This window comes from Pseudorasbora parva, chromosome 21, assembly GCF_024679245.1.
Source record: "Pseudorasbora parva isolate DD20220531a chromosome 21, ASM2467924v1, whole genome shotgun sequence".
NCBI classification, from domain to species: domain Eukaryota; kingdom Metazoa; phylum Chordata; class Actinopteri; order Cypriniformes; family Gobionidae; genus Pseudorasbora; species Pseudorasbora parva.
In genome coordinates, this window is record NC_090192.1 from 18,804,291 (window position 1) to 18,820,423 (window position 16,133).

The following is a 16,133-nucleotide window of genomic DNA, read 5'->3' on the forward strand; positions in this document are numbered from 1 at the left end:
AGTGCCAGAGAGTGGGCCAAGGCCCGTTTAGACTGCACAGGCAGGGAACACAACGCTTACTCACACATGTATGCGCGCACGCACACACCTGTGCACATGCCAGATCCCGGTCAAACACACAGAGGGCATGGAGCAGGAGTCGGTCTTACAGTCATTTGCCACATTACAGTTTGTTGAGCATAAACCGGCAGCACACATTCGCGCTCACCACATGTCAAAGTCATTGACTCCTCCGGACTCTAATGGCTGGAAAGACTCTTCATGAGTCATGACTTTCAATCTACTGTAAATGTAGACTGCTTTTTGCAACAGGCACTATATTGTTTGAGCGCATAACATATGCATTCCTTTTGTTATTACTCACGCTTAATAATGCATAACTTCAATTCATAATTAAAGGACATGGTGGATAATGTGCACACCACCTCAGTCATTAAAACATTTGGTGGGGTCACTCTCAGAAAAAAAGGTTCAGTACTGTCACTGGGGCAGTACCCTAATGTACAAAAGTGAACCCTAAATGGTACACACCTTTTCACGCTTGTACCATAGAGTACTGCCCTGACAGTGACAGTGCTGTACTTTTTTATCTAAGAGTGTAGGTGTATCATTCATTTCATTAAAAATAATGACAAATAAATGTGTAAGATTTAGGGCTGTCAGTTGAATGTGTTGATTTGGTGTAATTACTATTATTATTATTATTGTTTTTAAATTATACAATATGTATGTATGCATTTAGCATACATTTGCATTTAGCAGAATAAATGTACTATGACTATTTCATAACTTGTGATACTTTATGATTTAATGCTGGTTTCATTTCTGCAATTGGTTGCAACAAATCCCAAACTTGATAAAATATTGTAATTATCCTATAATAATAATAATAATAATAATAATAATAATAATGTTCTCTTTTAATAGTAACTAAAGGATTTCGTAAGGTATAGTTAACTTCTTTATGGTGTTCCAAACCTGTATGACATCATTTCGATTTTTGGGTAAACTGCTGCTTAAGGAGTTTGATGCACCAAAGTTCCGACACACTGGAACTTTAATGTCTGAATGCACTCCAGAAGAACGTGGGGTAAAGCAGATTTAGGGAGGTTAAGGAGTTCAGCCCTACTTACATCAGCGTACCTCTGAAATAAACCAAACAATTTGTTCTTGGCCATGTTTCAGGCCAAACGTTTATCAATTGATTTACTCACAGATTACCATTTAAAGATACAAGTGGGGAGGGGGAGTTTGGACAGAATAATGATAGCATTCGGTCTGTAAGATGCCTAGTGAAAGCCCCAGGAAATGGACACTATTTCCTTGGCTCTAGTGCATTGCACCTTGATGTTTATCTGGCGGAGGGTTGGGGCCGGCTGAAGCCTTTGTAATGGGCCGTGCAGGGAATGTGTTTACTCTCAGTAGTCATTTACATGCTGCATTTCTACATTTAAACATTGTGCAGAGACGCCATACTAGCTTTGGCTCTTTTGGAAGTTATCTGCAAACGTGGATCGGATTTACAGTGAGGACCTGTATCATTTACTGCTGACTGTAGAATGCATACATCATTTTAATGAACCACAGAGGCAGTTCAACCCAGAGATTTAGTTTGCAGCGCAACATGTCTATCCACTGTAAATATTCATATAGAAAAAATACACAGCTACAGCACATCCAACGTATACAGAACAGCCACAAAACATCTATCTATCGTTTAACTTTTTAAAACAAAATTGCAAAGGCTTAACTTTTGAAAAGTAGAGCTTTTGAAAGACTTTGTTTTTTTAGTTATAACCTGGGTCACACATACCATTTGCTCTTTAGAACCCACAACCCACAGAGACAGCGAGTATCATCCAGATTCTGCTCATTTTACCATTAAGTCTATTCTTGACTCTGGTTGACCCAATGAAGGCGCCTCCACTGTTATTAAAAGCACTATATTTAACCAAATATATTAACAGCCCTTTCCCTCCCTCATCTCTTTTGAGAATGTTCATTATGAGGCAACAAATCTGCAGTACAACCAGTATGGATGGCTTGAGTCACTTTTTTAAAGGGATAGTTCACCCAAAAATTTAAATAGCCCACGATTTACTCACCCTCAAGTCACCCTAGTGTATGACATTCTTCTTTCAGATGAATACAATCGGAGTTATATTAAAGGGGTGATGACTTGAGAAATCAACTTTCCCTTGAGCCTTTGATACATAAAAGGTCATGGTAATATAAGATTATCCTGTAAGTTTCAGAGCTGAAAACTTCCTTGTTAGTAAAAGAAAAGCTTTTATAGACACCATACCCAGAAAATGAGGCTCTCAAATGAATGACGTATTAGAAGGGGAAAACACCGCCTCTACAGATAAATGTGTACGCCTGCTTCTGTAGCCCCACCCACCGACTTGTAAAGCTTAAAAAGCAATAAACACGCTGATATAGCAAGATAATCGTTTGTAAGCAATCGCAGGTGGAGCTGGATTTGCCGACATATTGAGATTAAAACACAATGCCGTGCCTTATATATTGGATATGACAGGAATGGTGCAACACACTTATGTGAGTAAAACTTTTTTTTAATGTGATTGTTTTTCATTGCAACCCATTCTCACTCCCAAGGCTTCAAAATCCAAAGCATGGTCAAGTGCCTTCTGCGTCACAATGAAGATGCTAAAGGTGCCCCTTGGCGTCATTTTTCGGCGCGCTGGGTGCTCCATTCATTTCAATAAGAAACATTTGGCATCATACACAGACGCACTGGGTATGGGAATTTTATCGTCATGGTGAATTTTATTTTTTTATTTATTTATTGAAATTATTTATTGATTTATAATTTTGCCATTATGACATGTTGGAGTGTGCTTCTCAATTAAATCAGCAATCATAATTTCATTTACATTTATTTTATTTACACTTTTATACTGTTTTGGTCAGTTTTTGCAATAAATACTTGTGACTGTACATTTATTTGCCTGTTATGTGTTTTATATTGTTAAGATGTGGGTAGGTTTAGGGTAGGAGTTGGGTTAGTTGCTCCAAAATATAAAAGTAGCCTTTAAATATTAATAAAATCATGTCTGCTTTTACAAATGCAAAGAATGAAATGCGTCTGTGTATGACGCCAAAGGTTTCTCATTGAAATAAATGGAGCACCAGCGCGTCGAAAAATGACGCCTAGGGGCACCTTTAGCGTCTTAATTGTAACGCAGAAGGCACTTGACCATGCTTCGGATTTTGACGCCTTGGAAGTGAGAACGGGTTGTGCATTGTTACAGATCGTATCAATTATGTGTATGTGTCTAACAGAAAATACCTTAGCACGCTGTCACAGGCTGGAGAATCCCTTATTTGTTGGTTCATTATGATTTGCGATCAGATCGGACATGTATGGGCCAAGTAATAAAAAAACAAATCAATCGCAGGTGGATGAAAGATAAATCATTGTGTTTGTTTGATAAAGACGTTTACGAGCAAAGCTTATCCAATCCTAGCCATGGGCGTTTTCTTCCAAGTCTCCAGCCTATCAGAACCCAGCGTTTAGGAGAGAGCCTCAAAACGTCTCGGTTACGTATGTAACCCTCGTTCCCTGAAGGAGGGAACGGAGATGTATGTCGTACCGACGAATTGGGATCACTTTTGTGAGCCCCTATCAGCTTCGAGATGAACATTGAAGAACATAGAAAATGGGCCAATGAACATTGGCGTGCGTGCTTTGCATATCGCACCCCGCCCCGCTGCGTGGGTATAAAGCGGAAGCGATCGCCACGCACTGTTGGTTTTCACTGAGGAGCCAAACCCGTGGCTAGAACTGCAGTGATGGTACAGCAACTGTGCCGACGTACGTCGTACCGACGAATTGGTATCCCTATGGAAAACACCACAGTTACTACCACTTCCAGTCCCTCGGACCCCGTCTCAACGGGCGGGGAATTTCCTGCAGGGAGAGTCACACTGCCATTCCACAAGACCCAATCAGTGGACTATTGGATAACGCTGGGAAAGCGTGCCCCTGGAGGCCGCTGCGGAAGCCACACTCCCCCAAAGGGGATAACGTGGAAATTACACGTATGGACTGGCCGTGGGCAGTGCAACATACGGGAGTCCCAAGGGTGGCCCCGGCCCTCTTGGGCAGGGGGCAGACACCGCACTGAGACGGGAGAGCAGGCTCTGCCGAGCGAAAGACACGGGCTCACCATAGGGAGCCGTACCGTGGAGAATACACATATGGGACTGCCGTGGGGGTCACTACATATGTAACCCAGCCTAACACAAGTTCCACAATGCATACAAGTGTTAGACCTGGCATCAGACGCTCCGCCACATCTGACTGCCACGGGTTGCGGAGGACTCGACAGGGTTCGCCATTCTAGGGAACTTGACTGGAGCATATAAGCGCACATATCCTTTCCAGAGGAAGGGAATGGCGCAGCAAGCCGACACTAGAACTGGCACTTCGGTGCTACCGACTATGAGAAGTGAGTGCACGGGAAGATACCGGTTCTACACATAGACTATAAAATCTAGCGAACGTGTTGGGTGTCGCCCAGACCGCAGCTCTACAAATATCTGTCAGCGAGGTGCCAAAAGCCAGCGCCCAGGAAGAGGCTACACCCCTGGTGGAGTGAGCTCTAATCCCGAGCGGGCAGGGCACGTCTTGGGACTCATACACCAAGACAATGGCATCCACTATCCAGTGGTCCATCCTCTGCTTGGAGACAGCCTTTCCCTTCTGCTGTCCTCCGTAACAGACAAAGAGCTGCTCTGAGGTCCTAAAGCTTTGCGTTCTGTCCACATAAGTCCGAAGTGCTCGGACAGGACAGAGAAAAGCCAGGGCTGGGTCTGCCTCCTCCGAAGGCAGCGCTTGCAGGCTCACCACCTGGTCCCGGAAGGAAGTGGTGGGAACCTTGGGCACGTATCCAGGCCGGGGTCTCAGGATTACGTGAGAGTAGTCCGGCCCAAATTGACCGAAAATGCCTGCAGGTCCCCTACCCTCTTGATAGAGGCCAATGCCATCAGGAGTACTGTCTTTAGAGACAGAATCTTTGACTCCACTGACTGCAAAGGCTCAAAGGGAGGTCTCTGAAGTGCACTGAGCACCAGAGACAGGTCCCAAGAAGGTATAGAGGGGGGGCGAGGCGGATTTAATCTCCTTTCGCCCCTCAGGAACCTGACGATCAGGTCGTGCTTCCCCAAAGACTTACCTTCTACTAGTCCGTGATGTGCAGCGATTGCGGCCACATACACCTTGAGGGTGGAGGGAGACAGCCTTCTCTCCAACCCGTCCTGTAGAAAGGAAAGCACGGCCCCGACTGAACATCTTCGGGGGTCTTCTCGATGAGAAGAGCACCAGTCGACGAACAGGTTCCACTTCAATGGATAGAGCTGCCTCGTAGAGGGAGCTCTAGCGGAAGTGATGGTGTCTACCACGGTCCGTGACAGGCCACCTAGAACCTCCCCGTCCCATCCAGGGACCAGACATGGAGTTTCCAGAGGTCTGGATGCGGGGGCCAGAGGGTGCCCCGTCCCTGAGTCAGGAGGTCCTTCCTCAGAGGAATGGGCCAAGGAGGTGCTGTCGCAAGGAGCACTAGTTCCGAGAACCATGTCCTGTTGGGCCAGTATGGCGCCACCAACAGGCCCTGCTCCTCATCCTCCCTGACCTTGCACAGTGTCTATGCAAGAAGGCTCACTGGGGGAAACGCATATTTGCGTAGGCCCCGGGGCCAGCTGTGTGCCAGTGCATCCGTGCTGAGGGTCCCCTCGGTCAGGGAATAAAACAACTGGCAATGGGCCGTGTCCGGGGCGGCAAACAGGTCTACCTGTGCGGCCCCAAAGCGATCCCGAATCAGCTGGACCACCTGGGGATGGAGTCTCCTCTCTCCTGGAAGCACTGGCTGCTGTGAGGGGTCGTCGGCCGCACGATTGAGCCGGCCCGGAATGTGAGTGGCATGAAGTGACCTCAGAAACTTCTGCATCCATAACAGGAGGTGGCGGGCAAGTTGTGACATGCAACTGGAGCATAGACCACCCTGTTTGTTGATGTACGCTACAACCGCAGTGCTGGTCCGTACGGACCAGAACGTGCTTGCTCTGGAGCGGTGTGCTGATGCGGCTCAGGGTAAGACGAACTTCTAACAACTCCCCATCCACAGGACCGCGTCCTTCAGGTCGATCGCTGCAGATCAATCTTGGGGACGGATGCACCTGAGGATGCATTTCTGCTTTAACATTCTGAACGGTAGCCTGTGAAGGGACCGGTTCGGTGACTAAGGGCACTACAGTCGTACCCGCAGAGGGGCAGCGCAGTAGCATGCAGGGACCCCACCCAGACAGCGCGGAGGCAGCCCGTGGTGGGGTCTGCATGCGCGTGGCAACACTTACCTGCTTCCGATAAGGCTGGTGTTTGGAGAGGCGCCTGAGTGTGACAAGGCACGAACACTGCCAAGTACGCTCTCTTGGCACCCAGAGATTTTGGAAACTGCTCCTTTTGTGAAGTTTTGGGACAGGACAGATGTAATTGTCACAGGGGAGCCCCCCGGCCCTCCTCCGGGGGGAGGAAGTGGTGCTGCTGCCACTTCCTGTCAAGCAGGATCCTCCATCTCTGGGTGGCCCGTCTCAGGGTCTCTTACGACGATGCTTGCCACTGGGCTTGGCAGCGGCCTGAGCGGGCTGGGCGTCCTTCCCGCAGCCGGCTCCACGCCTATGCCCGGTTGGAGGTTGCTGCTGGGCTACGGCGGGAGTGGGGGCGGCGGCGGGCCCCCTTGGCAAGGGCAGGCGGAGGTGCCGGATAGCCTCTGTCTGCCATGGGTGGCCGAGAACTGCTGGGCAAAGCTCTCAACCGCGTCGCCGAACAACCCAGCCGACGAAATAGGGGAGTCCAGAAACCGGGTCTTATCGGTCTCCCTCAAATCGGCCAGGTTGAGCCAGAGATGCAGCTTCTGGACCACCAAGGTGGACATCGCCCAATGGTACGGGCGGCGGTTTTCGTCGCCCGTAGGGCGAGGTCTGTCGCCGCCCGGAACTCCCGGAGGAGCTGAAAAGGACATCATGAAAAGGACAGCACGTCACCAGTGTAGCTCTTTTTGTGAGGAAAATTTGCTTGTTTAGTGCTGAAGCACCCAGGGATCGACCGCGCCAGAATTTTGTGTGCAGCCTGTTTCTGCTCTCACCAGAAAAGGAACACGCCCACCGAACCAACTGTGTGTGGTGTGTGTGTAGCGCAATTTGTTCAGTTTCTCAGTTTGCTGTGAAAACAGCAGCTCTCTCAGCAGCAGTGAGCTCGCGGTCGCGCTGTTTTGTGCCGTCTGGCCAACACGAGCAATTTCCCCCCGACACACGCTTTCTCTCTCTCTCTCGCTAGATAGAAGGCAGTCAGATGCTTCATCAACTCTGTTCGGCTCCGAAGTGAATGACAACAGTGCGTGGCGACCGCTTCCGCTTTATACCCGCGCAGCGGGGCCGGGTGCGATTTGCAAAGCACGCACGCCAATGTTCATTGGCCCATTTTCTATATCTCGAAGCTGATAGGGGTTCCCAGAAGTGATCCCAATTAATTGGTACGACGTACGTCGTAGTGACCGACTGAAAGGGAACCAGTATAGAAAATAGCCTGTTACTTATTAATTATGATGTTTTTGAATGTAAAAACCACACTAACGTCATTAGTTGATCACAACAGTATAAAAAAAGCCATGACACCTTTAAAAATGTCCTGGCTCATACAAGTGTTTAATAGCAGTTGGGGAAGGGGGGAAGCAATGCATGTTTGTAAGAAAAATATTCAAACTTTACAAACTGTAATCTCTAACTTCCGCTAACTGTCGTTCACACGTTCACGAGACACTGGCGTTCCAGCGTATGACAAAGGGGGCTCTGGTGAGAATATTCTTGTTTTGTTTTGCTCTGGATTGATGGATGCACTTTTTTGGGCTTCAAATTTTGGGCTGCCATTATAATGCTTGGTAGGAGATTTTTAATATTACTCGGATTGTATTCATCTGAAAGAAGAATGTCATATATACCTAGAGTGGATCAAGGGTGAGTAAATCATGAGCTAATTTTGATTTTTAAATTAGCCCTTTAAGCCTAAATCCATACAATCCAATTTCGTGTATATGCCGACTGCTGTTACCGATGCACAGTAGTTTTTCTTTTTCTTTTTTTTTTCTTGATCAGTTCAGAATTTCTGTACCTCACTAGCTACACTGTAAACCCTAATAAGTTGAGAATACTCAAATGATTTGAGGAAAGTGATTCCCTCAATTCAATTGAGTAATGGAGTCTCCTAAAACTTGTATATTTAAGTTTACATAAATTGGTGCTCACATTCACTGTACTTAAATTGTTAAGTTCACCAAACTGGGTACACCAGTTCAGTACAGCATGCTGGGTACAACCAATCAAAACTTCCCCGTTGGTCACAACATGCATTGGGGCATGAATAAATTATGCGTCTGAATTGTGACAAATTTTCTTTGAATTCTTACTATTTGCTGTTATACTTTTGCTGTTTTGTTCTGATGTTTTTGTAGCTTGTTTTATGTTCAGAGTTAATCTGTTTATCAGATTTTTCTCACTATTGTAAAAAGTTTTTTGTCACCATTGTAGAGATTCATACGCAGATTAGTGATGTGTGTGTATGTCTAACTAATGCCATAGATTTAAACATGTTGTGCACATAAAAAAAATATATATATATATTAGCACAATAGTGAAGAATCTAGTATTATTAATATTTCAAAACTATTAATAACTGCTTTGACATCCAAAGCATTGGACTCTGCACAAGATAAGGAATTCTGCCTATATATGATGATGTTATTATCATCATCAATGAATAAACAACATCGCTTGATGATATTTCTCTTGGCTTATTGCTACTTAACATATGTGTCTCACAAACACAAAGCAGCCAGAGAAACACGAATATTACATTAAGGGTCAAGAGCCCAACTAAAGCAAACACTTATCTCCATCATGGTGACATCCAACAAAACTATTATTTTCATTAAAACAGAAATGAAGTCAATTTGGTTATAAGTTAGTTCACGTATTATTGTTAGGTTTAGTAACGTACAAATTTTTACTTACCGAATTTAAGATTGCACACAATGAAAAAGTCTCTATCTTAATTTGAATCAACAACAAGTAACAGATGAGGCGAAAAGGACTGCCTTTTGGAAATTTCCTCCAATCAGTGAATTAATTATCTTGTTGCTAGACAGAACTCCTGGCATGGCCAATCACATCAAAGCAACACCAGAGTGAGCTATTTTAATTACTTATGTTTTTGAGTTCATACAACTTGAAATCTTAAGTTTATGTATTTTGTTGGTTAATAAGTTATACTAACTTATATGTCTGAGTTTTTAGACTAAACTAGTAATATTTAGTCAAGTTTACTTGATTTGTTTAAGTAAAGACAACATTGGGGTTTACAGTGTACTCATTACTTCAAAGAAAAATGAGCATGCACACATACACACACACACATATATATATATATATATATATATATATATATATATATATATATATAGGGTTGTTCAAATAATTTTAGATTAACATTTTATAATTACAACTGAACTCAACAGGGCCTGCATTGTCTGCATTTTTTTAAAAGAAAAGTGCAGCAACTGTGTCACAGATTCCTTAATGCTGTGTTTGGACGATCAGCAAAAGTTATTTTCACAATAAGCTGACGTTTAAATGGATATGTAATGCATATCTAATTAGTTTCTGAAATTAGTTATGTTGACAAATTAATATTTGGAAAACCACCCACATGTAAAACATACAAGGACTAAATTACATACAGTATTTGGACTTTAACAGCGAAATCCAACAAAAAGTCATGATTTTGGGACAAGGTTAATTTTTGTGCTGTACAATAATTGTGGAAAGTAATTATCAAATGTAAAAATATAATTTGGCTCAAAAAACCTAAGGGGGGGTGCCTTTACTGCATTAAATATTGTTGGATATTATGTCTACCATCCTCTCCGTTGTGTCTTATAGATAAAAAAGTTAAACTCTATTTGCATTTCAGGCAACAACAAAAAAAGTATATCCACAATAAAAACACTATCTTTGAAGGCTGAACACCATAAACCACAGTGTGGTTTTCCTGATATTGAAGAAGCCACCAATAAATGAGCACTACACTTTTATTTTTTATATTATAATTCGTTTTACATTTTCCATGGGCCACATTCATTTGTCAAGCCGGCCTGTTAGCATTCAGAAGTATTTTAAAAAATATCCTGCACACAGACAGCCACCATGCTTGCAATCCGACCGTTGATCAGTTGAGGTTATTCAAAACATAACAAAGTGACATCCTCATAGTCACCAACCAGATATTGTGATATTTCTGTTGATGAGGAAACAGAAAAGAGAGAGAAGCCTTCCTGTAAACACTGTGCTGATTGAATTAAGTTTTCAAGAAATGGTTGTACATACTTTCAGTAATCATTGGTTTCAAAGCATTTTCTGCAAGATGCTTAATTTAGCATTTTAAAAACAATATGAAAGATAAAGAAAAAAAAATGTAATTAGAAGGAATCTTAAGGAATATAGTATGTATGTATATGTACATAAATCTGCTTTATATAAGAAGCTGCTTGGTTCTTTGCCTTCTTGAGTATCAATAACCACCAATAAACCATATCCAGTGTTATACTATGCATCACCCACAGAAATGTTCCACATAGTGTTATGAGCACAATACTTTCAGTGTGCATTAATTTGCATACACACACACACACACACACAAAGATGGAACGTTTCGGCCTTATGCACATTTTTTAGGACACTAAAGGTTAACGGCTCGGCTCAATATCAGGGTAAAAATGAGGTTGCATCAGTTATTGGACATCCACTCAATTTTGTTGTTCTCTAATTAGGTGACCAGATCGGTGGCTGATTGCCCAGGGCAGATGACACTGCTCTCCCAGCCTCTGCTGGTGTGTGGGGGGGACGGCTTCACACACTCCAATTTCGACGGCTGCATCGAGTCTGCCCTGAAGGTCTTTGAGGTTCTGAAGTCTTCTCTCTAAAAGGGGAGTGGGAAAGTACGCCTTTATTTTTGGTTTTTGTTATGGAGGATGGCACATTGATTTATATTTAAGCCCCTCCCTGCATGGATGTACTGCACAAAGCACAGTTGATCTGTCTCGCCTGTGTCTGCAGACATGCATTTTGTTACAAAAACCAATTATACCGTCTGTGCCGGATGCTGAGGATTAGAGGACAACAGAGCACTGTGCAGGTTCAGTTGTGATGGAGGCTGATGCTTCATCCTGGCTTTGACACGATGTCTTTGAACATGAACGATGTCTATGATTAGACTCAGATTAATAAAATATTTAAAACATGCTTGAATGTGTCGTGGGACCTTCTGCACTGTGACACTATGCTCCTTTTAAAATATTTGTATTATTTTATTATGGTAATTATTATATATGTATATCTTTTAAAAGTTAATGTAAGATTAAAAGGATAGTTCTACCTACAATGAAAATTCTGTCAATTCATACTGGTTTGGAACAATTTATAGGTGAGAAAATGATGACAGATAATTATTTTAGGTGAGAAATAAAGTAATAATTGTAAAGAAATAAGTTAAAATGTGAAAAGTAGTTTAATATGAGATGTAAAGTCATTTTGTAAGATAAGGTGCCACTGTGAGAAATTAATTCGGAATTAGGAAATATAAAATCAGTTATTGCAGTTGTAAAATATAAATTCTCAATTATATTTTTGCTATTTTATTCTGAGGTGCAAGGGGGTTTCCATACATTAATGGAAAATCAACCTACAATTTTGATGTTTTAAAAGAAATGTTATGCATCAAGCACTCTTGGTTAAATTGTTTGCTCTGGGTTTTTGATCTCATAGCCCAGAACACCTCAGAGATAATTTGTGCAAATCAGACCCATCTTGCATTTGGTTTTTGAGCGCAGGAGTGGGGGGAAAGTTGGCCCAGCTCGGCTGCCACCCCCTACTGTTCTGTGTACAGTAATTCTGCTTAGAGGAGCGAGAGCAGCCATTGACCGACTTGTGCAGCTTAGTGCTGCTGCATCTGGGCCATAATCTGGGACAAAATGTTTGGCAGCCAGTCTGGAGAGAGAGTCAGTCATAATCCAGCCATAATTACGGCCGGGTGGGCCCGGGGCCCACTGCACAGCTGGGCCTACCTCATTCTTTCTTTCTTTATCAGTTACTCCCCCACCTCCTGTTCTCACTACTAATATTAGCCTCTGTGCCCTTACCAGGATTATATTACTCCTCTCATGAGATACACCACATTATCATCAATACAGAGTCAACAAATCATCTTAAGATGGATGGGTTAGACTTGCGTACATTTTGCACTTATGGAGCATCCAATGACTTGTGAGGGGGTGTTTTCTATCTTTTTTGGACAGTTGATGATTGATAGTTTTTAACCTGATTCATTTCAATCGCTTTTGCTTAAATAACAGCAGCACTCGAGTCTTTGCAAGTTTGTCAAACCTGATGATCACGTTCTCCAGCATGATTTAAGAATGATCCAAAGAGCATCTTGAGCTTCAATGGAAGGAATGGACTTATTTGATTATTGACTTAGTGCAGAATATTATATATCTGTAATAAACTGTGTTTAAAATGTTTCAATATCCTTAAACTTTCTGTTTATTTCCATGTGTTTAAATTTGGTTTTAAGTCCCGGATTTGAATCTAGTCTCCCACTGTAGACCCCACTGTATATATTGGTATATTATCTGAATATCTTTTATTTGTGCATTGCTTTGACCATGCTTTGAGTTTGACCATGTGCCAGTGTGATTTTCCAATATAAACTAATCATCCATGCCTGCCATGTTAAACAAATAGCAAATCTGGGCTTCAATAAGAACTTCATGTGCTTGTTACTTTCAGGAACGAAGCTAGAAGCAACATGTTGGAAAGGCAAGTCATCAAGTCATCACCAGCATGTTCTGATTTTAAAGGAACTAAAAGGAAAAGGTTATACAGAAAAAAGCTAATCCTTTCCACTTTATTATATATGAATAACAGCCTTTTGTATGTGTTCCTCTTTCTCTAGCTGTGCAGGTCTGATCTGCTAGAAAGTAACAGAGAACGGGAGAGAGAAAGAGCGAGGCTTTACTCTAATGGATACATTATTCATACAAGTCATCCTGCAAGGAATAGAGCTCAGCTGCCTGGGTTGCAAAAGCCTTGCCACAATGTTGCATCAGCCACCTCGCTTTCATTAATACGCACATTACCGTCTAGGGCTCTTTGATCTTTTTTTAGCAGTCGATAAAAAGAATGGGCTATGGTAGAACACTCCATTGCAGGGTTGACATTGTTAGTGATTTAATTTGGGTTGAGGTTGTTCGTCCTAACAGACTGACGGACAGGCGTCAGGGGTGACCGTGAGCCGGGCGAATGTTGTGCCACTCTCACCGGCTGCTCCTGTGCCTGGTAGATGACACAGTCAGGCAAAGCCTTTGTTTGGCTGCCAAGACTCATTTCAAATGTTCCCCTGACTCCTTTCGCTTCTTACTTTCATCCCTGTCTGAAATCTTCTTGCTCTCGTTTTCTTTTATCCTCTCTCCTCATCCCTGGTGACAATTCGCATTGCTCATGACGGTCCTTCCAGACGTTTTCTCTTCCCCCTGACTGTTCATTCCCCCCTTTTCTAAGAGCACATGCCGCAAAGCCATAGAACGTGTTGCAGCAGACACAAGGATCATAGCTCCACTGACCTATTTTTATAGGCTATCCCGATGGAGCGTGGCTGCTGTGCATTCTGGGTATCTGATTTGCATTTTTGCAAAGTCACTGGCAGATGGCACCAGAGCTTGACAAGACAGCGGTAGGCTAATCCCTACCCAATTGACATAGACACACACATACAAACCTTCTCGGCATCATACACAATCCCATCCCCCACATCGAGGCAGATGAATGGCAGTCATGTGTGTCCTCTTTAGGTAGACCCCCCTAGAGCCGGCTGAAAAGCGCTGGCATCATATCAGAAGTGCTTAGGCCATCACTCACATTGAGAATGGGAAGACTTTTGTAGCTGGATTCAAGGGCATCACTAATAAGATTTTTTTCCCCCTTCATATTTGGTTAGAGGGAAAGATGTTTTCTGGGAGGAAATGAAAGGAGATAGTGCCTGGGTTTAGGGATATGAGGATCGTGTGTGTGTGTGTGTGGCAGACAGGAGATTGGGATGTTTAGACTCCTCTCCCTCTTTCACATCTCTGGGGAGCTCAGGCTTGTTTAATTAGAGGGGTGGTGCCACGGGTAATGGGCGCTGACGTCATCGGCCCCTTCTTCTTGCTCTCCCACTTCTCCTCACAGACCCAACAGCATGGCTTTCTAGGTAGTCAATATACCCAAAAGCTCTCTATTGATCTGAGAGGAATGGCCTCACTCACATAGCAGCTAACTACTCTTAGCTAAAGGCTGGAGTACACTAGATGATTTTTACACAGATCCCCCCCACCACCAATTTACAGTCTGGAAGAGTCAAAATGGTCAGAGGTTGTGAGTTGGAGTTGATGGTTTTCACAGAAAATCACATAGTGTATGATGGGCAAAGGCTCACGTTTTTTAGCTTCAGACTTATGACTCCATCCAGTCAGAGGATATCAAACACGTTTGGTACTTTGAGCCAATTATAGAACGCATATTGTTTTCATTTGGTAACAGGGCATTTATTCCAGAGTGAGTTTGTTGTCTTCTGAATGACTTGAAAGTCTGGTATTGTGTGATCCAGAATAAGGAATGTGCGATCACATTTGCGCAATTTCACAGGCCAAAAAAGGTCCATTGTCTCAATAGAGTAACACTTTATGAAGCACAGCTAACACAGGACTCACTTTCAAACCAAGCAGCTTTCTGTTGGTCAGGGTGATGAATTCAAGTGAGCAACTTGAAAATAAGGTGAATCTGCGAGGGGAACTTCTTCGCCCATATGTGAAACTTCCAAACAATGATTCACACTGGAATGACTCAATATCGCTGAGCAACAGTAATTGGGATGGCAAGTTCAGTCATTTAGTGTATGATGTTCTGTTTTTCTCTGTGTACCCATTTGCAATTTCAGCAAGTACAGTATGATGCCTGAAATCCGTTCAGATTTTAAAAGTTGTACTACACAGCGTAAAAGCAACCACAGCGTAAAAGCTACACAAGAATGTGTAACACTTTCTAAATGAGTGGCAATAACAGTGATTTAAAGGGTTAGTTCACCTTAAAATGAAAATTCTCTCATTAATTACACAATTAAGAACACATATGAAGAGATTTTTGTTGAAATCGGATGGCTCAGACAGGCCTTCATTGACACCAATGTCATTTCCTCTCTCAAGACCCATAAAAGGCACTAAAGACGTTGTTACAAAGCCCATCTCACTACAGTGGGTCTACAATAATTTTATGAAGTGACGAGAATCGTTTTTGTTGCCAAAAAAACTAAATAAATGCTTATATAGTGATGGGCCGAATTCAAACAATGTTTTGAATGGTTATGAATCAGTGTATTGATTCATGATTCGGATCGCGTGTCAAACTGCCAGACTGCTGAAATCACGTGACATTGGCAATCCGAATCATGGATCGGAATGGATTTCAACAAAAATATTTTCATTTGTGTTCTGAAGATAACCGGACATCTTACGGGTGTCGAACGACATTAGGGCAAGTAATTAATGAGATTAGATTCTTTTCATTTTTGGGTGAACTAACCCATGTGTATCTTCCAATTTTTTGTTAAGTTGGTTGTTGTTATGTAGCCTACCATATACACTAAACCCACAGACCTAACAAAACGTGGCATTAGTACTACGTAAAACCTAATAAAACAGCACCTTTTCAATGTTACATTGAAGCAATTTTGGCATGTGTATAACTATCAGAGGAATTTTTATTTATAGTTTTATTTTTTTATCTTGCAAACAGACCCTACATCCAAGTATTCCTACTTCCTTATGTGAAATAGCACTTCTGAGAGTACTTCAACTTGGCGCAGTAAATTCACGCCTGAAACATCCTCCCTCACATCTCCCCCTCCCTCTCTCATTTCTGTCAATAGGGGGAAGGGGAGATGTAAGGGAGGATTTTTCAGCCGGGACTTT

General features: G+C 42.8%; 1 protein-coding gene across 2 annotated transcripts in view; it reads left to right on the forward strand.

The window, feature by feature from the left end:
- Positions 1-11,373, forward strand: part of rnls (renalase, FAD-dependent amine oxidase) — a 104,604-nt gene extending 93,231 nt beyond the window's left edge. For both annotated transcript variants that reach the window (XM_067429888.1, XM_067429889.1), the window contains exon 7: positions 10,902-11,373. In XM_067429888.1, the coding sequence (XP_067285989.1) occupies positions 10,902-11,054 (153 nt within the window). In that variant the 3' untranslated portion in view covers positions 11,055-11,373. The remainder of the gene's footprint in view (positions 1-10,901) is intronic.
- The last annotated feature ends 4,760 nt before the right edge of the window (positions 11,374-16,133 follow it).